General features: G+C 41.3%; 1 protein-coding gene across 2 annotated transcripts in view; it reads left to right on the forward strand.

Annotated features, from left to right (window-relative positions):
• Positions 1-25,350, forward strand: part of DOCK1 (dedicator of cytokinesis 1) — a 561,005-nt gene that overhangs the window by 320,624 nt on the left and 215,031 nt on the right. For both annotated transcript variants that reach the window (XM_040254437.1, XM_040254438.1), the window contains exon 28: positions 19,201-19,302. In XM_040254437.1, coding sequence (XP_040110371.1) covers positions 19,201-19,302 — 102 coding nt within the window. The remainder of the gene's footprint in view (positions 1-19,200; positions 19,303-25,350) is intronic.

Consider the following 25,350-nt stretch of genomic DNA (forward strand, 5'->3'; position numbering starts at 1 on the left):
AGATAGTAACTAGGAGCATTACAGCTTGCAAGCTTTTAACTGTTATAGCCAGATAATTAGCTTGTGAAAAACATACTCAATTTTGCAAATAAGTGGTGATTCTGCAAAGTAATTAAAATTAGTCATTATAGTGTTCTTGCCTGGAGAATCCCAGGGACAGGGGAGCCTGGTGGGCTGCCATCTATGGGGTCGCACAGAGTCAGACACAACTGAAGCGACTTAGCAGCAGCAGCAGCATACTGTTAAGATCTCATCTAGGGAAGATTAATAAAAAAATTCTTTTTTAAATCTAGGCTGAACATCTGTTGAAAAGTGGCCTTCAATTTGCATCTGCTCAATATGACTTGTGATTAGAGCTTGGGGTTCACCTGAAGGGAAACCAGTGTGATTAGTCATGCCTCCTTTTTATTTTTATGCCTGAGTCAAATAACCAAAATGTCGACGATTGTCATGTTAAAAATCAATCTTCAACATGTATGAATTTGGTTCAAGAAGATTAATCTCAAAAAACCAATGTCTTGTATTTCCTAATTAAAGTTATTCTGGTCCCTATTCTAATTGGTAATTACGAAATACAGCTCTACATTTCGGCTTCTACTGTTTCAGTTACGTCTGTGTAGAAATAGATGGGTGTGAGTAATGCATATGTAACTCTGGGTACTTGCTGTGTATTTTGATTGAAATACCCCTTAAATATTTTCCCAACCTCTTGGAAGGTTTTGTCTTATTTTGGCAAAATGTGTTATGACAGTATCTACAGTGTGTACTTGCCACGTGTGTGATGGTGCCTCACCCATGGCCCAGAGGGTCTGCTTAAGATACTAATTGACCTCCGCCCTGACAAGGGAAACTCAGGTTTAAATATAGCTGACAGTAAGCTCCCTATCAACACACTCTGGCCAGTGGAATGTGAGCTTCATGAGGGTTTGAAGAATAAAGCCTGCCCACAGTTCAGTTCAGTTCAGTCGCTCAGTCGTGTCCGACTCTTTGCGACCCCATGAATCGCAGCACGCCAGGCCTCCCTGTCCATCACCAACTCCCGGAGTTCACTCAGACTCGCGTCCATCGAGTCAGTGATGCCATCCAGCCATCTCATCCTCTGTCGTCCCCTTCTTCTCCTGCCCCCAATCCCTCCCAGCATCAAAGTCTTTTCCAATGAGTCAACTCTTCTCATGAGGTGGCCAAAGTACTGGAGTTTCAGCTTTAACATCATTCCTTCCAAAGAAATCCCAGGGTTGATCTCCTTTAGAATGGACTGGTTGGATCTCCTTGCAGTCCAAGGGACTCTCAAGAGTCTTCTCCAACACCACAGTTCAAGAGCATCAATTCTTCAGCGGTCAGCCTTCTTCACAGTCCAACTCTCACATCCATACATGACCACTGGAAAACCCGTAGCCTTGACTAGACAGACCTTAGTTGGCCTCTGTAAATTTTTGTAGCGTGATACTTCTATTAGGAAATAGGAATTGTAAGCAATCGTCCCTCTCTAAGTTTGGTTTATTGCAGCTTGGAGGGGAGCGGTGCCTTTCTTGCTCCCTTAGTAGAAATTTAACAGCATTTCTATGTGCTCTTTTGATGTGTAGTTTTATTGCCTGTCTTTTTGTTCTACAATAATAAAACTCTTATATTTTAATAATATCCATAATTCTATTTGTTTAGCTTCACATATTTCTGAGAGATGATCTCTAGTTTTGGAGTTTTCCTTAACATCATACATAAATTCTATCTTAAACCAATATTCAGGAGACTAGATGTCAAATGTTCTTACAACCAAAAAGCAATGGCAGTTATGGGACTCGATAGAGGTGTTAGCTAACCTTACAATGGTGATTGTATTGCAATATATAAATGTGTCAGATCAACAGGTTGTAGACCTTATTGTTGTTCCGTCACTCAGTGTGTCCGGCGCTTTGTGATTCCCCTGGGACGGCAGCACGCCAGGCCTCCCTGTTCCTCCCCACCTCCCAGAATTGCTCAAACACACGTCTTTTGAGTCCGTGATGCTGTCCAACCATCTCGTCCTCTGCTGCCCTCTTCTCTTTTTGACATCAGCCCAGCATCAGGGCCTTTTCCACTGTCTGCTGTTTGCATCAGGTGGCCAAATTATTGGAACGTCAGTTTCAGCATTAGTGCTTCTAATGAATATTCAGGGTTGGTTTCCTTTAGGATTGACCTGTTTGATCTCCTTGCTGTCTGAGGGACTCTCAAGAGCCTTCTCCAGCACGCAAGTTTGAAAGCATCAATTCTTCATCACTCAGCCTTCCTTATGGTCCAGCTCTCATGGATCCTCTGTCCATGAAATTCTCCAGGAAAGTATACTGGAGTGGGTTGTTATTCCCTTTTCCAGAGTTTCTAACTGACCCAGGGATAGTGTCGGTCTCCCACAATTCAGACATATTCTTTACCTTCTGAGCCCCCAGAGAATTCCACTGTATACCTTTATCTATGTCAGTTAAATCTCAATTTAAAAACAAATATTGGAGAAGGAAATGGCAACCCACTCCAGTATTCTTGCCTGGAAAATCCCATGGATGGAGGAGCCTGGCAGGCTACAGTCCATGGGGTCGCAAAGAGTCAGACACGGCTGAGCGACTTCACTTCACTTCACTTTACTCTTCTGTAGGACAAGTAGGGACTATATCTTTCTTGTCCATCAGCTTATCCTCAGAACTTAGCACAGTTTAGTTCCGTTCAGTCACTCAGTCATGTCTGACTCTTTGCAACTCCATGAACCACAGCACACCAGGCCTCCTTGTCTATCACCAACTCCCGGAGTTCACCCAAACTCACCTCCATTGAGTCAGTGATGCCATCCAACCATCTCATCTTCTGTGTCCCCTTCTCCTCCTGCCCTCAATCTTTCCCATCATCAGTGACTTTTCCAATGAGTCAGCTCTTCTCATCAGGTGGCCAAAGTATTGGAGTTTCACCTTCAGTATCAGTCCTTCCAGTGAACACCCAGGACTGGTCTCCTTTAGGATGGACTGGTTGGATCGCCTTGCAGTCCAGGGACTCTCAAGAGTCTTCTCCAACATCACAGTTCAAAAGCATCAATTCTTCGGTGCTCAGCTTTCTTTATAGTCCAACTCTCACATCCATACATGACCACAGGAAAAACCATAGCCTTGACTAGACGGACCTTTGTTGGCAAAGTAATGTCTCTGCTTTTGAATATGCTGTCTAGGTTGGTCATAACTTTCCTTCCAAGGAGTAAGCATCTTTTAGTTTCATGGCTGCAATCACCATCTGCAGTGATTTTGGAGCCCAAAAAAATAAAGTCAGCCACCGTTTCCACTGTTTCCCCATGTATTTGCTATGAAGTGATGGGACCGGATGCCATGATCTTAGTTTTCTGAATGTTGAGCTTTAAGCCAACTTTTTCACTCTCCTCTTTCACTTTCATCAAGCGGCTCTTTAGTTCTTCTTCACTTTCTGCCATAAGGGTGGTGTCATCTGCATATCTGAGGTTATTGATATTTCTCCCGGCAATCTTGATTCCAGCTTTTGCTTCCTCCAGCCCAACGTTTCTCATGATGTACTCTGCATATAAGTTAAATAAACAGGATGACAATATACAGCCTTGATGTACTCCTTTTCCTATTTGGAACCAGTCTGTTGTTCCATGTCCGGTTCTAACTGTTGCTTCCTGACCTGCATACAGGTTTCTCAAGAGGCAGGTCAGGTGGTCTGGTATTCCCATCTCTTTCAGAATTTTCCACAGTTTATTGTGATCCACACAGTCAAAGACTTTGGCATAGTCAATAAAGCAGAAGTAGATGTTTTTCTGGAACTCTCTTGCTTTTTTGATGATCAAGCGGATGTTGGCAATTTGATCTCTGGTTACTCTGCCTTTTCTAAAATCAGCTTGAACATCTGGAAGTTCACAGTTCATGTATTGCTGAAGCCTGGCTTGGAGAATTTTAAGCATTACTTTACTAGTGTGTGAGATGAGTATAATTGTGCGGTAGTTTGAACTTAGCACAGGTGTTCAATAAATATTTGTTGAAACTTCAAGTATTAAAAACAAATATAAAATATTAGACCTTAAGGGCATGCCTGCCCATTAAAATCTCTAAGGAAACAAAGACATTCATTCTCATTATTACAATTTAACATTGAGTTGGTTGTAAGAACCTGTTTAATAGGTCCAGAAATAGAAACATAGCCTGCATGGTTTGGAAAGGAGAACACAAAATTACTGATAGATGTTGGTTTGGTTTGTTTCAACATCCTTCCCCACTCAAACTATAGGGAGTAATGACAAGCTCAATAATAGAATTTACTTATCAAATTCAATGGTTTTCCCAAATATATGAATAAAAATGTTGTGAACATTTTAAAGGTTTTTTGGGAGAAAATTGTTGTTCTCTTTCCTATGGGAATCAACAATACATGAGCTGTTTAAGATCCATGTGATGAAAACCACAAAACATTCCTTAATGACATCAAAATAGATGAACCAATGTATATATAAATGAGACACCATGTATATATAAATGAGAAGGCTGATATTTATAAGCCTTCTTCATTAATTTAAAAGTTCATTCCAATCTCAATGTCAGTTCCAGTGGGACTTGTTTCAAACTCATAATGTGGTTCTAAAGTTTATGTGAAACAATAAATTGTCACGGATACCCATGGAAAATGTGAAAACCAGGGGTAGTGATGCAGGGCTTGTACTTTGAATAATGAACTATTTGAAAGTTGCAGTAACTGAACTATGATCCTATGTTCATCAACTAGTTTGTTTCTATATGTGAGAACAAGAAGGAATCCACTAAATGTCAATATTAGCTGCATCTCACTTATAGGGTATTTTATGGTTTTCAATTTGTATTCTTTGTGTGTGTTTGTTTTATACATGTACATAAGATCATACAGTAAAATTCACCCCTTTAGTTCTGAATTTTGATTGATATGTACAGTTGTACGCTGCTACTGCTGCTGCTAAGTCGCTTCAGTCGTGTCCGACTCTGTGCGACCCCATAGATGGCAGCCCACCAGGCTCCCCTGTCCCTGGGATTCTCCAGGCAAGATCACTGGAGTGGGTTGCCATTTCCTTCTCTAATGCATGAAAATGAAAAGTGAAAGTGAAGTCGCTCAGTCATGGCCGACCCTTTGTGACCCCATGGACTGCAGCCCACCAGGCTCCTCCTCCCTTCCAGGGAAGAGTACTGGAGTGGGTGCCATTGCCTTCTCTGTACAGTTGTATTAGCCCCACCAGATACAGGGTTTAGAACGTCTTCAGATCTCCCTCTGGAGTTGACCTTCTCCCTTTTGTCACTGTAGTTCTGTGTTTCTAGAATGTCACATACATGGGTCTATACATTGTGTCACCTTTTGTGTTGACATCTTTCAGTTAGCACAGTTTTTTTTTGTTGTTGTTGTTTGTTTGTTTTGTTTTTAACAAAAGAAAGACATGGTGTCTGACAATGGTCTACATCTGTTTATCAGTAGATAAGCAAAATTTCATTTTATTGCTGAGCCCTATTCCACCATATGGATGTCCCGCGTTTGTTGATCCATTTTTCAGGTAATAGACATATAGGGTGATGTTTGGCATTTAAGACTAAGACTCTCTGTAACCATTTGTGTAGAGGTCTTTGTGTGGATGTATGTTTTCCTTTCTCTTGCGTGAATACTTAGAAGCAGAATGATTGGGCCCTATGGTCAGTATATGATGGAATGTACAAGAAACTGCCAGACTTTGCCCAAAATATCTGTACCCTTTTGCCTTTCAGACCAGCAATATAGGAGAATGTCAGTTGTTCTTGTATGTTTCGTGTGTTTTGTATCCCAAGAAATATATACCTAAACCAAGGCTGGAAAGGTCTTTCCTTGTGTTTTCTTCTAGAGTTTCTGCTCTTTTGCGTTTATGATGCATTTTATGCTGACTTTGGTATGTGGTGTAGGGTATAGGTCAACCGTAGTTTCCTCCATGTGTCCCTCCTTTTTCTTTCTGACTTTTCATATGTGTCTATTTGTATCATTTGAAAATACAATTTGTTAAAAGCATTATACTTTTCATTAAATTTTCTTGGCACTTTTGTTGAAAATCCATTAATCGTGTGTGTGTGGTCAGCTTTTTTCATCTATCGGTCTGTTCTTTCACCAGTACCATAGTCTTACTATCTGTAGTTTTGCAATAAATACTAAAATCAGAGAGTGTTGTGTTCTTTAACATCGTTCAAAGTTTCTTTGGCTGTTTCACATTATTTGCTTTTTTCCACATAAAGTTTAGAATTAGATTGTTAATTTGTACAGTACCTTCCTGCTGACTGTAGATCACTTGGCATCTTAACTATATTGATTCTTCCAGACCCTGAACAGAAATATATCTGCAGTTTTTTTTTTTAAGCATGCTTGGACTCTGTTATGAATGTCTCCTGACTTTATATACATAATTTGTGACTTTAAAGTATTGTATTCTCCATCATCAGGATCACCACTATCATAACCAGCATTTGTGTATGTAGCCAGACACTGGGCTAAGATCCTTACATCAATAAGCAATTTAAATCTTCCAATAATTCTGGATTTTAAAGTTACTGTCCCCACTTTACAGATGAGGAAACTGAGGCTCAAAGAGCTTAAATAGCCTGTTCTACTTTATATAGCATTCTTGATCTGGGTCAAGTGATTATTATAAACTGTCTGCCTCAAGCCTTTTAGTCTTGTCTCGTAAGCTAGTGTTATATCATCTACCTGTAAACCTTTACCATAGAAAGAAAAGTATTGTAAAATAATGAAAGGAATGTGTGTGATATTAAGATCTGTATTTCGTATGGAGATCGGATATCTTTACTCTTCCTTCTGTCACTGAAGAGTTTTTTGTCAAGGCCAGCAAACTGTTCTACAGTGAGCGGTCCAAATAAATTAATCATTCTAGCATTGAAGAAGAATGCATGTGTTGGAGCTTTATATACAAAAGCATTAAAACTCTCCATTCACTTACATTTTTGCTCCTCAAACAGTTTCCCAAGTGAATATTTCTGAGTTGGGAAGCTTGACTCCTTCTCTCTCCCTTCCCTAAATGTCTTAAAATAGCTAAGGTATTGCTTGTTTTCCTGTTATTATATTCAGTAATAATTCCTATGATTGGAAAAGAACTGCTTGCTCTTAGAGTTCCCTTGCTAGTCTGCAATAGCTGCCTTTTATGACATTTGTGGCCTTGTGTCTTAATGACCTGTTGTCGTGTCCGCCTTCTCCAGTAGTCTGTGAGTAGAAGCTGTTTCCCCTTAGCATTTTATTTTGGAGTTTGCATAGGTACGGAAATGTTGGAGAAGTATTACAGTAAAACGTGAATACCTGTCAGCTAGATCCAGTCTTTATTAACAGTCCGTCAGGAATGCATTAACTCTGCCCTCTCTCCATTGTGTATTTGTAAATATCAGATGTAAATTTATTTTTTCACCAGAGGAAAAGTCTGTCACGGACATGATGGCTCGTTCATCCCTCATTGTTTCTTGCATCTCCTGAGAAAGTAATTCTGCTGCATAGTCAGTAATAATATGGTATCTACAAAAATTACCAATTCTATTGAGGTTTCCTCATTGGCTTTCTTTAAGGGCACAGGCCAATGGTCTTATCCGATGTCGCGTTACCTGGATTTGTCTGCAGCCTCCGCGTCCCTTTTCCCCTCTTCACCCCTCCTCCATCTCCTCCTCCTTCTCCTTTAACTTGGGGTCTGAGCTCTGCCTCTTGCTCTTCTCATTTCCTAAGTGTGTGTTGGCCAACACTATACTCTCACATATAAAAAGGAGTTTATTATTTTCAATACTTCCTTCCCCCATCTCGGGTGAGGATGTTTTCGTCAAAGATCATTCCTTGTTATCTCACATTTTTGGCCCAGAATACCGTCTCACGGACGATGCATCCTCTGTGTTCCGTCACACCCGGGGCCACAGTCTGTAATGAGGAAGAACATGGGGGTGATAGTTTCACAGTGAGTGTCTTCATCCCCAAGGACATTTATCCAAATCTTTTCAGTCCCCATTGAGAATCCTTTCTGGAATCAACCATTGCTTTAGGGGTTGGAACGGGTGGTTTCCTTATTTTCTGGTTTCGTCTACACATTGTGATCTGCAGGGTAAGGGTCTTCCCTTTGTCTCTCTTTCCAACACTGCCTACCTTGCCAACACCCCTTGTCTGAGTACCAGTGTAGACTCTTGGACTTGCCACTATGTCGTGATCCATCGCTCCTGTTGTTCTCACTTCTGCCAGGACAGTCTCCTCCAGCATCCTTCTGGGTCCTCCTGACTTAGTCCTTTGGCCCCAGGCCCCCGTGTGTGCTCATCCTGGGGGCACTGTGTGAATCCACCTGGCCAAGCCCTCAAACTCCGTGTTATCAACACAGACCACTCTTTGAGTGTCTGTTGAGTGCTGCACTTACTAATACTCGGCAACATTTCGAATCTCCTCATCATTTCTGCCTTAGCTCCCCAATTTCTTCTGGTAAGTTCCAAGTGGCCCCATCACCTCAGAATCTGAGGACGCTTTGATCTCCTCAGGGCTGTGAGGAAGCGGAGATGGGACGGGGAAGCAGGCTCCATGGGAGGCTTTCATGCCACGTGTGTTTTCCTGCACGCCTGCTCAGCTGGCGCATTGCTCTGCAGAATTTCTCTTGGGTACCATCCTGCTAGACTGAGTTCCACTTCCCCACAGTAGGAGATTTTGGAAATAAACCTCAAGGCACTTAGCGCTCAAAGAACTTTGAGGGCCTTTGGAGTCAGGAGCAGACAAGCTGTTAGTGATGCCCTGTGAGAAGCAGCATTTGAGCCTTTATCTGCACGCTGTAGATGTATGTGTTTATGTATAAACAACTATTTCCTAAGAAATAACATCTTATCAATCAGATTGTCATTGCTTCTATTTTAAAATAATCTTATATTCCAAAATGGATGTTGTTCTCCTTATGATTCATTAGTTTTTTCTTTTTTTTAGCATTCTGTATGTGACAGTTTTCTTCACATCAACTCATCTAACCAATATAGATATATTGAGCACAGCATCATTTTATGATTCATAGAGAGGAGTTTCATTTCATCCAATAAAGAGTTTCAATTTTAATCTATAACTATGCTGACAAGAGTGTCCTTTATGGACAAAGAGAGTTTAAAAATGTGTAGTAAATTGATCCCACTTCAAAGGCAAAATTTTATTAAAACTGAATTACTCTTGTTTTTACTACAGTGTATTTACAGTTACTATATATTGTGGGAGAAGATCTGAAAGCTCTCTAAGGTTCTAGTATTATCTGATTTACTGTTTATGAAAATAAATATAAAATTTTCTGTAGTAATCTGACTTATGTTAGCAGCAAATGAATTATATCAAGAAGTTCTATACAATATATGTATATTCCTCTTTATACCACAAAGTATAATTGTGTATATATAAAATTTGATTGTAATTTATTTGTACTCTTCATAACAAATGTGAATACGTGTTTAATTTATTGTGTGGAATAAGCAGCAAATAATTGTTATGGGTAATACAAGATCCCGAGAGTTCCTTTTGGTATATTTTTTCTATAAACATCTTCCTACAATTACTACCACTGTAAAGTTGAAATTGATTTTGTTTTAAAAATTAAATTTTTTTCTTTATCGTGTCTGCAATGATATGAGCTATAGCATTCAATTTAAATTTAAGATGCAGGTTTAATTTGTTGCTAGTAGTTGAAAGGAGCTAATAGATGACATTAGTTTCATTTCTCAACCATACTATATTTAATTTGGTATAGCTTCTTTTTACAAGCATTCCTCACTCTATGGCCCTTTATAAAACAAGAGATCACAATAGTTTGGAAACTGTATGAGTAAAAATTAACCATACTTTGGATAGATGATTCATGGGACTGACTTTTTCTTGAAATGAGAAAGAAACAGAACTGCCCTCAGTTTCACCATGGATTGTATTTTGTGGAAAGATGTAATAAGTTCAAATGGTATGAGTGAATGTTTATTTTTCCAATAACCTCAGTGTTAACAATAGTACCTGATTCAGCCTTTTTATTATGTGTTATGCTTAAGCACATATTTAATTAACAAGATGCTGAATACTCTGCGAAGCACAGCAGTGACTTGTGTCTTCTGCCGCATCTCACATGGGCACCGTCTTCTCTTTGTCTTATACCATTGCTCTATCTGCATTATCATTCCTTCCTTATAACCCCCAACCCCATCCTAAAAGGGTTAAGTGATTTCCCATGATGTCAAAATACATGAATGAAGAAACCAAAGCAAAGGTGAGAAAAACTTCCTTGTATCTATTTCACAAATCTAAAGAGAAAGAATAATTTCACAAGGATCATAGAATTTGGAAGGAGTTTTCCAAATGGGTTATTACCATTTTAAATCTGAGAGTTTACAAGGGCTTGACTTGTCCTGAGAATTAGATGTCTCCTTCACTGTCCTCTACACGATCAATTCCTAGACCATGCTTGCAACTATTTGTGCATTTCTTTTTTTCTTTTTTAATAATTTTTATTTATTTTGCTGTGCCAGGTCTTAATATCGGCATGCAGGACCTTTAGTTACAACATGTGGGATCTAGTTCCCTGACTCGGGAATGGACCCAGGCTCCCAGTATTGGGAGCTTGGAGTCTTAACCACTGGACCTCTTCTTTTGTTTTTGAATGTTTGAGAATTATTTTTCTATCTGTAATATTCCAAAATCTCACACATGTGAGTCTTGATTGTGTTTGACCCTCAGTGGGCCCTTTCATTTTGGATATGCTTGTCATTTTAGAATAATTATCTCACATTGTTTAGTTAATTAATTTATATTTAAGAATTTTTGACAGCTTTGTTAAGATCTAATTTTTATGCCATAAAATTCACCTATTTAACATAAGAATATAAGGTTTTAACTATAGGCACAGAATCCACTTTAGAATATTGTCCTCACTCACAAAGGAAACCCATACCCAAAGGCATTTGTTCTTCATTCTCTCCTTAAATTTCCAGCTCTTGGCAATTCCAAGTCTAACTTCATGTTTTTATGGGTTTGCCTGTCCTGGACACTTTCTAGAATGAAATCAGGCAAAATACAGTCATCTATGACTAACTTGTAAATTTCTGCAAAGTAGCCAGCTGGAATTTTGATAGGAATTGGGTTGAATCTGTACCTCAATTTGGGGAGTATAGCCCTTTTAACAATATTAAGTCTTCTATTCCATGAACATGGGGTATTTTTCTATTTATTTAGGTCCTCTTTAATTTCCTTTAACAGTACCTTCTAGTTTGGGGGGGGTCCAAGTGTTCTATAATCTTGTTAAATTTATTCTTAAGTTTGTTTTGATGCTTTAGTAAAAGGAATTTTTCCCTTGAATTTTATTTTCGGATTATTCATTGCTAGTGTTAGAAAAACAATTGAGTTTTGTAATTTGATCCTGTATCCTATAATCCATGAAGTCATTTATTAGTTCTAATAATCCTTTAATGAGTCTTCTATCATTTTGTAAAAATACTTTTGTCTCCCCATTTTCTGTGTGCTTTCTGGAATTTCTATTTATTCAATATTGACTCCTGAATGGATTCTGTGATGTTTTTATTCTCTGTGTGTCTTGTTCTACTTTTGGAGGATTTCATTAATTGTATATCCCCAAACTTCTATTAAGATGTTTATTTCTGCTAATACAGCCGAAACATTCCATAATCATTTCATTGTATCTGTTCCTTTTTTTTTCTTTTTATAACATTATATTCTTGTTTTATGGATATCATCTCTTATCTAGCTGAAGATAATAGTGATTGAATTTTCTTATGTTTTCTCAATTTTCTTTCATTCCTCTGGCTTTTGTTTTTGCTTGTTCTGGCCTCCTTTATTAATATCTGGTTGATTTTTCTCCTGAGGACTGCAGTCATTTTCAGACCCTCTATTCCCCCTGGATGCACAGAACTTGAAGGCTCTGGGCTTCACTGTAGGAGGAGCCCATGCGGACGGGGTCCTCGTGCTGTCAGAACCTTGATGGGAAGTTATTGGGTATTCTCTTAGGCTGGTCAGTTTCTCCAGAGAGGATTCTGCCAATTGCCTGTTCCAGTTTGCTATGGGGCTTAAGTGCGGACTGCTTATACTTGGTGCTTTGCTGGGAGCCAAGCTGAATAGAGCAGTGTGGGGACTTAAAATAAGCAGCTTCCTATCACTGGACAGTCTCAGCCAAGTGGTCCTGCCCTGCTGTCTCTTCTGTTTTGTCAGGAGGGTAAATGCGTGGTTCCCTATTGGCCAGGTTTTAAAGACATCAGGGCTTTGGATTTCCAGTTGACACATAGCCTCTCTCTCTGAGTAACTGGCAGCTCCAGTTTCTGAGACTTTCCAGGACTCTCTGCCCAGAATCAACAGGATTCCTGATATATCCACTCCCTTTGTGCTTCCAGCACAGCCAGTAATCATTTCTGCATCTGCTTGTCAGCTTCCAGAATTCTCTCTCCTGTGGTTCTGTCTCTCTTCTTCTCTTGGTCTTTGTGCATTTGTGAATTTTAGAAACATTTTCATCAGTTTAATGTGAGGAAACAGATGAGTTTGTGTTTACGGTTGTTTATAATTTGTTATGTGGACGCCCCCTATGTGTATTTTTCACAAACATCATCTCTACAGAGGTTTTGGAGGATGCTTTGGGCCCCTGAACGATATGTTGAGATATTCTTTGTGTTATCTGTCTGGACTCCCTATGTTTCTCTCTTAAGTTTTCTTATAACAAATAGAACCTTTAAACATTTCACCACTGGCTTTCCCTCTTGAAAACAGAAAGCCTTGCACTCTCTAGGGCTTCTTATCTGTCCAAAAACTTATCTATATGGGGATTTATTTCATATCACCCCTGCCTTTGAAAGGAAATCAACCTGTATATTCACTGGAAGGACTGATGCTGAAGCTGAAGCTCCAATACTTTGGCCCCTTGATGTGAAGAGCCATCTCTTTGGAAAAGACCTGGGAAAGATTGAAGGCAAAAGAAGTGGGCGGCAGAAGATGAGATGATTCGGTAGCATCACCTACTCAACGAACATGAATTTGAGCCAACTCCGGGAGAGAGTGGACTGAGGAGCCTGGTGTACTGCAGTCCATGGGGTCACAGAGAGTCAGATATGACTTAGTGAGCGAACAGCAACAACAATTGCCTTTGAAACAGAGCACTCAGCTCTCACCTACATTCCCTTTGCCAATCCTAATCCTCATAATGTTGCCGTACAGTATTGATTCTTTGGCTGAAATGCTCCCCAGTATGGAAGTCATCTAGAATCTGCCAAGTGATACCTCTTCCCACCTTTGCTACAATTCTTGGCCAGTGTCCTTTAGCAGTATCATTGGAGGATTACTTTTTTTCAACGTTTGATGGTGATTATGAAGTAGGTTTGTTTTCATCAATATATTTGAAATGAAATATATAAATGAGAATTCCTCTTCAAAGCACTTGCTTTCATGAAAACACATTTAAAATTTTTGACACGTCATCACTGGGCACCAAGAAGTGTAATCCCCGATATAAATAGTAGATTCTCCTTTTCTTCAAGCCTGCCCTCCAGACCACATGTCCCTGGACCTCTGTCTGTAGCTCCGACAGCTTCTGCGGTTTGGAGCTCCCCCAAATCCCTTGGCGTTTAGAGCACTTGGAAGAGACTTATAATTTCTGCCTGTGTTGCAGGCCCCATGCATGTGTGAGATCCAGGGGTGTGTGAAGTGTTCTGGACTGTGGATGGGATTACCAAGAGCAATGTCAAACGTTATTCTCTGAGCCTCATGACTCCGTCCTGATGTCTTTACATAAAAGAGGCGCCCCTTCACAGCTCAGGACTGTGAATACAAATCCTTGGGATTTTTCCTTCCAATTCATGTACACGGCCTTGGACTCTAGACTAGGCAAAGATGGCAAAGATACCATTGATAAGAACTCACCCTAAGTCATCGTTCTGCAAAATCTGCCCTTTGTTAGAAACCTTTTGTCTCTGTATCCCGTTTGGACTTTGCACTCACTTGCCTGCCACACAGCGTCCCCTGCTCTACCAGCAGCGCTGCGTTCTGCCTGTCCTGCAGTCTGCCTGTCCACTTGCTTAGAGCTCTGGTGTTCCAGATTTAAAATGGGCTGGAGGAGGGTCAGAAAGAAAATTCCAGGAGGGCACAGATGCAAGTTCAGTACAGGGCTTGAGGAGCAGTGACCTAGTTCACGTGGTTAGAGGAAGCTCCATGAAAGAACTTTTTGAGATTAAGGGAACCCCTAAGGACACTAAGGGTCAGGGGGAAAAGGTGGAGATCTCAGCTGTCTTATCTAATGACTACCTTTTTTTAGAATTTATTTTTTAATTGGAGGAAAATTGCTTTCCCATGCTGTGTTGATTTCTGCCATACAAAATGTGAATCAGCCATAAGTATACCTATGTCCCCTCCCTGTTGAACCTCCCTCCCACCCTCCCCAGAATTTCTGCCCCATCTCACCACTGGAGGTTGCAGAGAGCTCCCTTTGCTACACAGCAAATTCCCGCCTGCTATCTATTTTACATTTGGTGGGGTATGTATGTCAATTCAACTCTCTCAGTTCCTGTCCCACCTTTTAAAATGCTAATATATTTTCCAGTTTTAAAAGTGATCTGGACTCATCCTCCCGCTCTTATCATATGTGGTGTCTTTTCTTTGAATTGTTTCTCCTTTTGATTTTTTTCCTGTGTTATATTTTTTTTTTTGTTTTGCTGAAAACTATCAGTACCATGATTATGTCTGATTTTCATCTATGAGCATTTTCTTATGCTATTTAAAACAGTTCATATTTTCATGATTATTGTTTGATGGTTACATAATGTTTCATCAAAAAACTATTGGTATGTTTATGTGAATTAGCAAATAAAAAATGAACTTCAGGTAAACAACAAATCATTTCTGTAGTATATGAATGTCACGTGCAAAATTTCCAATGCAATCTTTGGGACATATTTTTCTGAGATTCAGATTGAGCTGGGCATCCTATATTTTACCTTGCAATCTTACAAAATATTGTATTACTTATACAGTTCCTAGCTGTTGAACACTGAGATGTTTTCAGAGATGCAATGGACATCTTTGGGCATAAAATTTCTGATTCTGAATTACTTCCTTAGGTGGCTTGTGGGAAGTAGAATTACCCTGAGGAGATGAGTATTTTTTCCCAAGACTTTTTAAACCTATTGCCAAATCGCTTTTTAAAAAGGTTATAGCAATTTATGCTCCCACCAGTGGCGTCTAAGAGTGCTCATCCCCTGTGCCCTTGCGAACATTATTATCACTTAAATACTCCTCTGCTATTTTGGCAGGCAAATAATGATATACCATTTTCATCTCTGATTGCTAATGAAGTTCACATCTTTTTGTTTATGAGGCTTCCATGTCTTGGCTTTTAAAAGTTCTCCCACCGCCTCCTGACTTTTCTCTCCCTATTTTGCATTGCTTTGAAGTCATAAAGAATATGTCTTACTTTTATTTATTTGCTCATTTTTACTCAGCCACTGGGACTAGAACTCGACCCCCAGGCTCAGTTTCTAGGAGGAATTCTGTACAGTCACCCCCAGCCTACCTGCCCACCCACCCATTGTCTAAACTAAAAGCGTCCTATGACTTCTAAATGCATTTCCAATAAATCAATGGCCAGGCATCGAATAGCAATTTTCTTCTGAGCCTGCAGAATAAGTTTTGTGTCACAGCTCACCCCCATTTCTGTTTCTGGTGTGTGATTGGTTTCAAATACAGCTTCCTTAAATACCTGCTTTCCATCTACCCTTAGAAACCCACTACTCTGCTCCAGAGGGTTCCATTGAGTTCACTTAGGCAGTCATGCTCCATGGTGTCCGCCCCATATCTTCTCTAAAGATGCTGGTCCCCTCGCATGGGACTCTGTTCTAAAGGAAAGAGGGGGCCTTTCTGTGAAATTTGACAGGTATATTACCTCTTTCTCGATGGGGTCCAGAATTTCTGCTTAGAAAAGGACTGAAATAGAAAGATTTGCTTCCTCTAAGCAAGACTGAACTGTACAAATTGCTTTCCATAATGTTTCCTTAGGTTAAGTAGGGAGCACATTGTACCTGCGGCCTTTTGACCTCTAACTCAGGGCAATGACCTGCCCCTGTCCTCCAATTAGTCCCCATGGCAGTTAGACAAGAGGCTGTTTGGCTGCCCTCCCTGTGACATTCTCATGCAAACGCACAGCTTCCTGCCCAGCCATTGAAGCCTTCCCAGGATTTGCTTTATGGAAATTGCTGTGTTCTCTTCAGGCTTTCATTTTCTGCATCATGTCGGTTCCCCCAGCCTTTGCCTTGCGTGAATTTTTCACCGTTACGTGGCAGTCTGCTCCCTGAATTGAGCATGTCCACGTGACCCGTTTGAGTATCTGGCCAGATTCTGGATGTTCTGTGTTTTTGTTCTTTTTTCATGGATGTTACTCCCTGCTCATGTTTTTTGCATTTTCAAGACTGCTCTTGGGTCTTCTTTCTACCTTGAACTTCATATTTAAAGTACAGTACGTGAGTCCATTGCTCTGAATTATACACAGCTGGCTTTGTGATTTCAGTGGCTGTACTATGGGAGTCCCGATTCTTTAACCCCTTTAACCTGCAGAAAATTAATTTGAACCCCTGGCAGGTGAACCTTCTTGTTCTAGAAAAGGTCCTTGTCTGGGAGGGAGGCATCCAGGTCGTAGCCAGCTGGGTCAGGGGAGAATTGGAGACACTGTTGATGGCTACCTTTTCCATTTCCTCATGCTCTTCCCAACTTTCTCTAATGACTGCAGAAGTATGAGAAAGTGCATCTCTGTTTCAGGTTGGCCATTAGCAGTGACCTCAAATTTCTCAGAAAACTAATTAAAATGCATATCTGGATAACAGGAAAATTAGCCCAGCTCCTCAGCACCTACCTCATAGGCGGTGTTCTGGGTTCACAGCCGGGTTTTCTTATTTTCATTGAGAGGGGAACACTTTTGTTCATAATCTGGGAACAAGAAGAAAATCTGTGGTGTGATTGAATGAGGCCATGTTTCTTGTGGCCCTGGCATAGTGCTTGACACATGGTAATCAATCAACATGTAATATGATGAAGACTGTTATCCGAAAGATGGCTTTCATCAAGAGTAAAGAAGATACAAAGGCGGCTTCTCTTGTGCTCAACAAGATGCTAAACACCTACATATTTCAAAAGTTCATCTTTATAAATGGATATCTTGCCATTTTACAGATCATTCCTCCAGTGGAAAACAAGCATTATTTAAGCTCTTTCCCTGAACACCAACTTGGAATCTAGATTTCAGCAATTATCATCATTCACAAATAATTTACACTTCTGGGCAAATGGAAGTTACCATATTATCATTATTTGATTTGGCCAACTTACGTAATACATTCCCTGAGGACTCATGTGGAAGCATATATGTATATTACAGATATAAAATGGCTCAGAAAAAAATAGTGGACTTTGATATTTCACTACAGAGCATGCATTCCAAATTCATGCAAGAGATATTCAGGCATTCCAATAAATTGCTTGTAAAAGCAGAGTTAGTAAAAGAATACAATCTGTGAACTCATTTAGCGAGGCAAAATTAGGGGCATGTCTCATCCTATAATTTTACCAGACTTGTACTGCTTTAATGGGAGAAAATATACTTCCTATGTTTCTTGCAATGTCATTACTTTAGGGGAAAATATTTAAAAGCGAGGAAGGTTGTTAAGATGCTGTTAGCCATGAAGCTCAGAAATGATATAGTCCAATAAATGGCAACAGACAGTTTACCCCCTGCCTAGTCTCTAGACCAAATTTGCCTTGATATGTCTGCACACACACACAGGTGCACAGACCTGCACGTGCAAACACGTCTACACTTCCGTTACTCAGTGCTCTGGTCCCATCCTTTCTCCGTGTCTTGATTTCCTTTGGTGGTTTCTTTTTTGCCCCTTCTTTCCCTTTCCTGCCAGCTCTGTCTGTTATGAGAAATTCCTGTCTCTCCCACTTTACATTCTGATGAGGCTGCATTCCTCCCCACATGCTTCTCCTGGAGGAGAATTGGACCATAACTCATTGTGGAGTCACTGGTGATTGCCTCCAAATTGGCCAAGGGGGATACAGGCAGATTTGAGAAATAAAAGGCCTTTCTTTGCCACAGCCCAAGAGGAGGTGCTGCACATATATGTGGCCTGATAATAAGGGCAGCGACTTTCCAGAGAACACACAATACAAGTGCCAGTGATTTCAGTCCTGTCTCCCATCTGCACATATTTAATGCAAAAAGCCTTTCAAGTTTTTTTTTTCCAGACTGGACAGTCATGTATCAGCAAGCATTTAATGGAGTCAGAGACAAAAATGAAGCAAAAGAGAAGATGCTGAGGCTGAAGCGACCGGTCACCTACCTGGCCAGCCTTGCTTGTGGTGTCTCCTTGATGGGCTGTGATCCCAGACTCTTAGTTCACATCAATTCTCCTCCCCTCTGCCAACCAGGGTTTTTATTTTTTTTATCCAGGTAGAAGTCACATACTGTTTTAACTATATTTAACTGTACAGTTCAGTGGCACTAAGCCGCTCTCACCCTCCTGCTCCACCTCTCGAATTTTTCACCTTCCTAAACCGAAACTGTTCCCGCTAAACACTAACGCCCCCTCCCCACTCTGCACCCTCAAAACCTCCAGCCCCGGGTACATCTACCAGTGTGCTTTCTGACTATGAATCAGGCTATTCTAGATACCTCATATAAGTGGAATCAAACAGTATTTTCCTGCACCTAATGTATATTTGAATGCATTTTTAAGGATTAGCATTGAGATACATACACCGCTATGTATAAACTGGCTCCCCTGATAGCTCAGTTGTAAAAGAATCTGCCTGCAATCAGGAGACCCCGGTTTGATTTCTGGGTTGGGAAGATCCTCTGGAGAAGGGATAGGCTACCCACTCCACTATTCTTGGGCTTCCCTGGTGGCTCAGCTGGGAAAGTATCCACCTGCAGTGCGGAAGAAGGGAAAGGCTACCCACTCCAGTATTCTGGCCTGGAGAATACCATGGACTGTACAGCCCATGGGGTCATAAAGAGTCAGACACCACTGAGTGACTTTCACTTTCACATGTGTAAAATAGATAGCTAATGAGAACCTACTGTTACAGCAGAGGAGAAACAAAAGAAGGTACTGTCAGTTTACATCAATGTTTGAGTGTTGTTCTCTCATCATCCAACTATATCTTTTGATTTGTTTGCAGGGAAATTTCGTGGCCTGTATGACAGCTATTCTACGACAAATGGAAGACTATCATTATGCCCATTTGATCAAGACTTTTGGGAAGATGAGGACCGATGTGGTGGTGAGTGTGACTCTTACTTTTCATATAACCTTGTTCTGAGCTCAGCCTTTTAGACAAAATGCTGATATCAATATTTCCATTTTCAGTTTGATTTTAGACTTGCCTCCACTTGACTTCAGAATCCCAGAGATGGTCTAGGTAAAAGTGTGTTTGTAAGAAGATAAGGGTCCTATTTAAAATGGATAACAGGGACCTACTGTAACTCTACATGGAACTCTGCTCAATATTAACAGTGTGGCAGCCTGGATGGGAGGGGAGTTTGGAGAATGGATAACATGTGTATTAGTTCATTTCAGTTCAGTCGCTCAGTCGTGTCTGACTCTTTGCGATCCCATGAATTGCAGCACGCCAGGCCTCCTTGTCCATCACCATCTCCCGGAGTTCACTGAAACTCATGTCCATCAAGTCAGTGATGCCATCCAGCCATCTCATCCTCTGTCGTCCCCTTCTCCTCCTGCCCCGAATCCCTCCCAGCATCAGGGTCTTTTCCAATGAGTCAACTCTTTGCATGAGGTGGCCAAAGTACTAGAGTTTCAGCTTTAGCGTCATTCTTTCCAAAGAACACCCAGGACTGATCTTCTTTAGAATGGACTGGTTAGGTCTCCTTGCAGTCCCTGGGACTCTCAAGAGTGTTATCCAACACCACACTTCAAAAGCATCAATTCTTCGGTGCTAAGCTTTCTTCACAGTCCAATTCTCACATCCATACATGACTACTGGAAAAACCATAGCCTTGACTAGACGGACATTTGTTGGCAAAGTAATGTCTCTGCTTTTGAATATGCTATCTAGGTTGGTCATAAGTTTCCTTCCAAGGAGTAAGCGTCTTTTAATTTCATGGCTGCAGTCACCATCTGCAGTGAGTTTGGAGCCCAAAAATATAAAGTCTGACACCGTTTCTCCATCTATTTCCCATGAAGTGATGGGACCGGATGCCATGATCTTCGTTTTCTGAATGTTGAGCTTTAAGCCAGCTTTTTCACTCTCCTCTTTCCCTTTCATCAAGAGGCTTTTTAGTTCCTCTTCACTTTCTGCCATTAAGGGTGGTGTCATCTGTATAACACATGTATATATATGGCTGAATCCCTTCTGAAACTATCGCAACATTGTTGATCAGCTGTACCCCAATCCAACACACAAGGTTTGAAATTAAAAAGAGAGAGGGAGAGAAGAGAAGCTTCCTGAGATAGGCTCACTCCTTGTACTGACCTGGAGAGTGATCCAGGATGTCAGCCCAGAAAAATCCTGTTTTTGTTCTTCCCTCTCCCATGCTTTGGGGTCATGGTAAATTTGGAGTCGTTACCACGGAGAGCTACCATAAGCTCCTGTTTATTTATCGATTGACACTCAATAGCAGAAGCCAAGGAGAATTTTCAGCCTTAAATTGTGCTCCGTTATTAATTAACTTTCATCATGGAGGCTCATTAGCATTTCTGGAAATAATTCTCTAGTCATCTTCAGTGACACTGTGATACAGCTTAATTAGGAGAAGTACAATAGAGAGGAACGTATCCGTAGAGGCACCGTCCTTGACAAGCTGACATCACAGGGCCATATGGCAGATGTCCTCTGCGAAGCCACCGCCAGTGTGTCTGCAGAGTTGCCAAGTAGATATACACCCTCCACTCCCGTGTCTCGGTGCACCGATTCCATTTCTGAGGCCCCCCAGATTCCTACAAACCACAGGAAGCTCTACTAGTGTTTCCAAAACAACGTTGATTACACTTGACGTCAGTCTTATTAAGGGATGGTCAGAAGACAAGGCATTTAAGACTTTTTTCAAAGGATGATTTCTAAATTAAAAAAAGCTACCTCACTCATCACTGCTATTATATATGCTTATGTGTATGCACACGTATATTTAAGTTTGTATTTATCCAGTACTTTGGCCACCTCATGCGAAGAGTTGATGTATTGGAAAAGACCCTGATGCTGGGAAGGATTGAGGGCGGGAGGAGAAGGGGACAGAGGATGAGATGGCTGGATGGCATGACTGACTAGATGGGCATGAGTTTGGGTAGACTTCAGGGGTTGGTGATGGACAGGGAGGCCTGGTGTGCTGTGATTCACGGCGTCACAAAGAGTTGGACACGACTGAGCGACTGGACTGAACTGATGTAATATTTAATAATATAATAGATAGTAATAAATACATAGATTTAAATTTCTAAAGATACACAAATGGATTTATACCTTAAAATCATAGCAATTTTCCTTCAATCAAAGTCAAGGGGGACTTGCCTGTGGTCCAGTGGTTAAGTGTTCGCCTTCCAATGCAGGGGGTGTGGGTTTGATCCCTAGTCGGGAAGCTAAGGTCCCACATGCCTCATGGCCAATAAAATCAAAACACAAAATAGAAGCAATATTGTTACAGATTCAAAAAAGACTTTAAAAATGATCCACATCAGAAAAAAAATCTTACAAAGGAGTCAAGGAACAAGAATGTGTATGTGATGGTGTGTCTATATGTTTAGCTTTTGTGTAATATTAACCAGCAGTTCAATGTAGGACGATTCTCAGGCATTAATATGTTTAGTTTTTGTGTAATATGAAGGAGCAGTATCATATAGGACTCTTCTCACGCGTGTAACATGTCACATGTGATATTATCCTGGGATTCTTCAGCAGGCATGTCATAGTGAAGTCCAATTTGCCTTGTGAAACATTTCATGCCTCCTGTTTGATCATCAGAAGGATCAATTCAGTTCAGTTCAGTCGCTCAGTCATATCCGACTATTGCAACCCCATGGACTGCATCACGCCAGACCTCCTTGTCCATCACCAACTCCCAGAGTTTACTCAAACTCATGTCCATCAAGTTGGTGATGCCATCCAACCATCTCATCCTCTGTCATCCCCTTCTCCTCCCGCCTTCAATCTTTAACCAGCATCAGGGTCTTTTTAGATGAGTCAGTTCTTCGCATCATGTTCCCAAAGTATTGGAGTTTCAGCTTCAACATCAGTCCTTCCAATGAACACCCAGGACTGATTTCCTTTAGGATGGACTGGTTGGATCTCCTTGCAATCCAAGGGACTCTCAAGAGTCTTCTCCAACACCACAGTTCAAAAGCATCAGTTCTTCAGTGCTCAGATTTCTTTATAGTCCAACTCTCACATCCATACATGACTACTGGAAAAACTATAGCCTTGACTAGACAGACCTTTGTTGGCAAAGTAATGTTTCTGCTTTATAATATGCTGTCTAGTTTGGTCATAACTTTCCTTCCATTTAATTTCTTGGCTGCAGTCACCATCTGCAGTGATTTTGGAGCCCCCCCCAAAATAAAGTCAGCCACTGTTTCCACTGTTTCCCCTTCTATTTGCCATGAAGTGATGGGACCAGATGCCATGATCTTAGTTTTCTGAATGTTGAGCTTTAAGCCAGTTGTAGCAAAATCTATATGAGCAATTTCCTAGACAATGGTTCAGGCTGAAGGATAAACATTTTTAGAATGAGAAGCGTTACCCATGCTGAAAACTCAGGGCTCCAGTAAATCATTTGTCCTTTACAGATTAGTCACGTGATCAACATCATATGATTCATGCAAACTGTTAAAAATATTTAATCCAGATTATTCAAGTGTGCTGTGGATAGGAAAGCTTCAGAATACCATGAAAACGTGATTTTACAAAATGGTGTTTTAAAATGACTGTAACATCCTGAATTCCAAGCATGTACCCGCTCTCCTTGCAGGAAGCAGATCTTCAGATACTTGTTATGTTTTGTGGCCCTGATTTCCCAAGGGAGTTTGTTTCTGTAGATGCAGTGGTTCAGAGCATCAGTTATTTGCGAACAATTTGATTTCCATTATGAAATGGCATTTGTGGTTTGGATATCATGAATTCATACTGCAAGGGTTTTAAACCCTTTTTATTGTTGTTAATCTATCAGAACCTTCGTAAAATGGGTTCCTATCTGTTAACTATCTGTAGAGAGGATTTGATTATTTTTCTACTTGGACAACTGCTCACAAAAATGAAAGATATTTTGTGTTAAATAATTGGAAGTTAATCAGTAATGCCATGTACAAAGAGCCTCAACTCTTTTCTCAAGACTACTTCCTTGTTAAAAGTGCTACCTTAGGTTTTTAAATTTAGCCCTTTTTTTTTGGATGAATGAGTCATTCTCAAACAGAATTGCAGTTATGATCAACACCAAAGTCACCAGCCTCAGAACTTTACTTTTATGGCCTCTCAGATGACCCCTTGGACCCCCAGACCGTGAGAGGATGGAACACAGTATGAAATGGAAAGACTAAGCCAGGAAAGAAAGAGGATGGACATTTCAGCTCAAAATTGTCATAATAGAAATCATCCCTTTAGGATGGGCAGCCATGAATGGTCTTTAAGTTCTTCTTCTGCATTGGAGATGCTGGCCTGAAGATGTGGCTGCTAGCTGTCCTGGGTTCAAGTCACAGAGTCAGGACCACAAGTGGAGGACTTGCTCAGCATCCATTGTAAGATTGAGGTGATGAGGAGTACTCTGGACCTTCCAGGGCAGATTGTTCTCATGACATGTGTCCCAAATTCCCACTACGTGGCCCTAAGGGAATGTCTGTGGAGTGGCTGAGTGAGTAAGGACCTATCCATGAACGTGCAGGTAGAAGTGATGCTTGTCGGTTACAGGTTGAGTGAATCCAGGAGACAAGACAGGGAGGGTTCAGAGACCAGGCTACAGGGCCCTTCTCATCCCCGAGGAGGACCCAGGGGCAGCTGCAGTCTGCCACGCACTTCTCCTCCTTCCTGTGGCCTTTCCCAGTCCTGTCCGCTTGTGGGTGACCTAGGGAAGCCTGGCCAGGTAGCCCTCTGAGATCTCAGGGCCCTCTTCCTGAAATGCCTCCTGTCTCCATCTATCCAGCCTCTTCTGAGAACCCCTCCTGATGTCTGCCTTTGTCTCACCTGGCAGGTATTGCCTGTTGCCCCTTCTTTGTTTCTTGTCTGGCCCCATCAACCACCAGCCTGTGTCGGTGTGGTCCGGGGTGACTTCTCAACTGATGGAAAGCGGTGATGATGCTCACAGGGATTATGAAAGCGAGAATGTTTGCTGTGTGGGTGTCATTGCCTAGGAAGCCTTCTGCGCTTGGCCAGGCCTGGCCTAAAGGCCCTGAGTTCCATGTGAAAATAGCCACCAAAGGGTGATTTGCAAGCCCGTGTAGAGACTGTCATGAGTGGGCAGAGGAGCCTGGCGCTGGGCATCTGTTTCTTTATCCCTCTGACCATTCCTCAGAGATGAAATCTACTGAAGACTTTCTACCCTGGATGCTGAGTCCAAGGGTGCAGAATCCTTTTACAGTGAGTTCACTCACAAGCTCCTTAGTGCAGAGCAACTGTGTGAAGAAGGTGGAGGTAATGGGAGCAGCCGAGCGGGCACGTCTGCTCTGAGTCCCCAGTGTAGTGGAGAGTATCACAGTTCACCCGGGAGTCTGCCAGGCACCCCACGTTATCCATGCTCCAAAAGAATGATCATTGTAAATCAGCCACACTGGACTGAGGCAGGTGGACGGGAAGGCTTTTTAAAAAACAAAATTAAGAAATATTTTTGCCTTTATATTTGGCTGTGTTGATGCTTCACTGTGGCACATGAGATCAGTTGTTGCAAGCTTAGTAATTAATGGCGATGCATGGACTTACTTGCCCCTCAGTATGTGGTGTCTTTGCTCCTCGAACCCACATCCCTTGCATTGGAAGGCAGATTCTTAACCGCTGGACCACCAGGGAAGTCCTAAGGAAGGCTTTAAAAAAAAATTATTTATGTGTCTGTGTCGGATCTTAGCTCCCAGGGTTTTCCTTTGTAGCCCAAGGACTCTCTAGTTATGCTGCCCAGGCTCAGTAGCTGACGCTCGTGGGCTTAATTCCTCCCCAGCACGTGGGATCGTAGTTCCCTGGACAGATTGAATCCATGTGTCCTGCATTGCATGGTCCAGTCCCCTTCCTACTGGACCACTAGGGAAGCCCCCAGGAAGGGTTGTTTTGCAAAAGAGAGGATTGTGGAATGTGTAGGAAGAGAAGAAGGAGTCCTGTAGGTGGGAGAGAAAGAAGGTGGTGGGC

This window comes from Oryx dammah, unplaced genomic scaffold, assembly GCF_014754425.2.
Source record: "Oryx dammah isolate SB20612 unplaced genomic scaffold, SCBI_Odam_1.1 HiC_scaffold_14, whole genome shotgun sequence".
NCBI lineage: Eukaryota > Metazoa > Chordata > Mammalia > Artiodactyla > Bovidae > Oryx > Oryx dammah.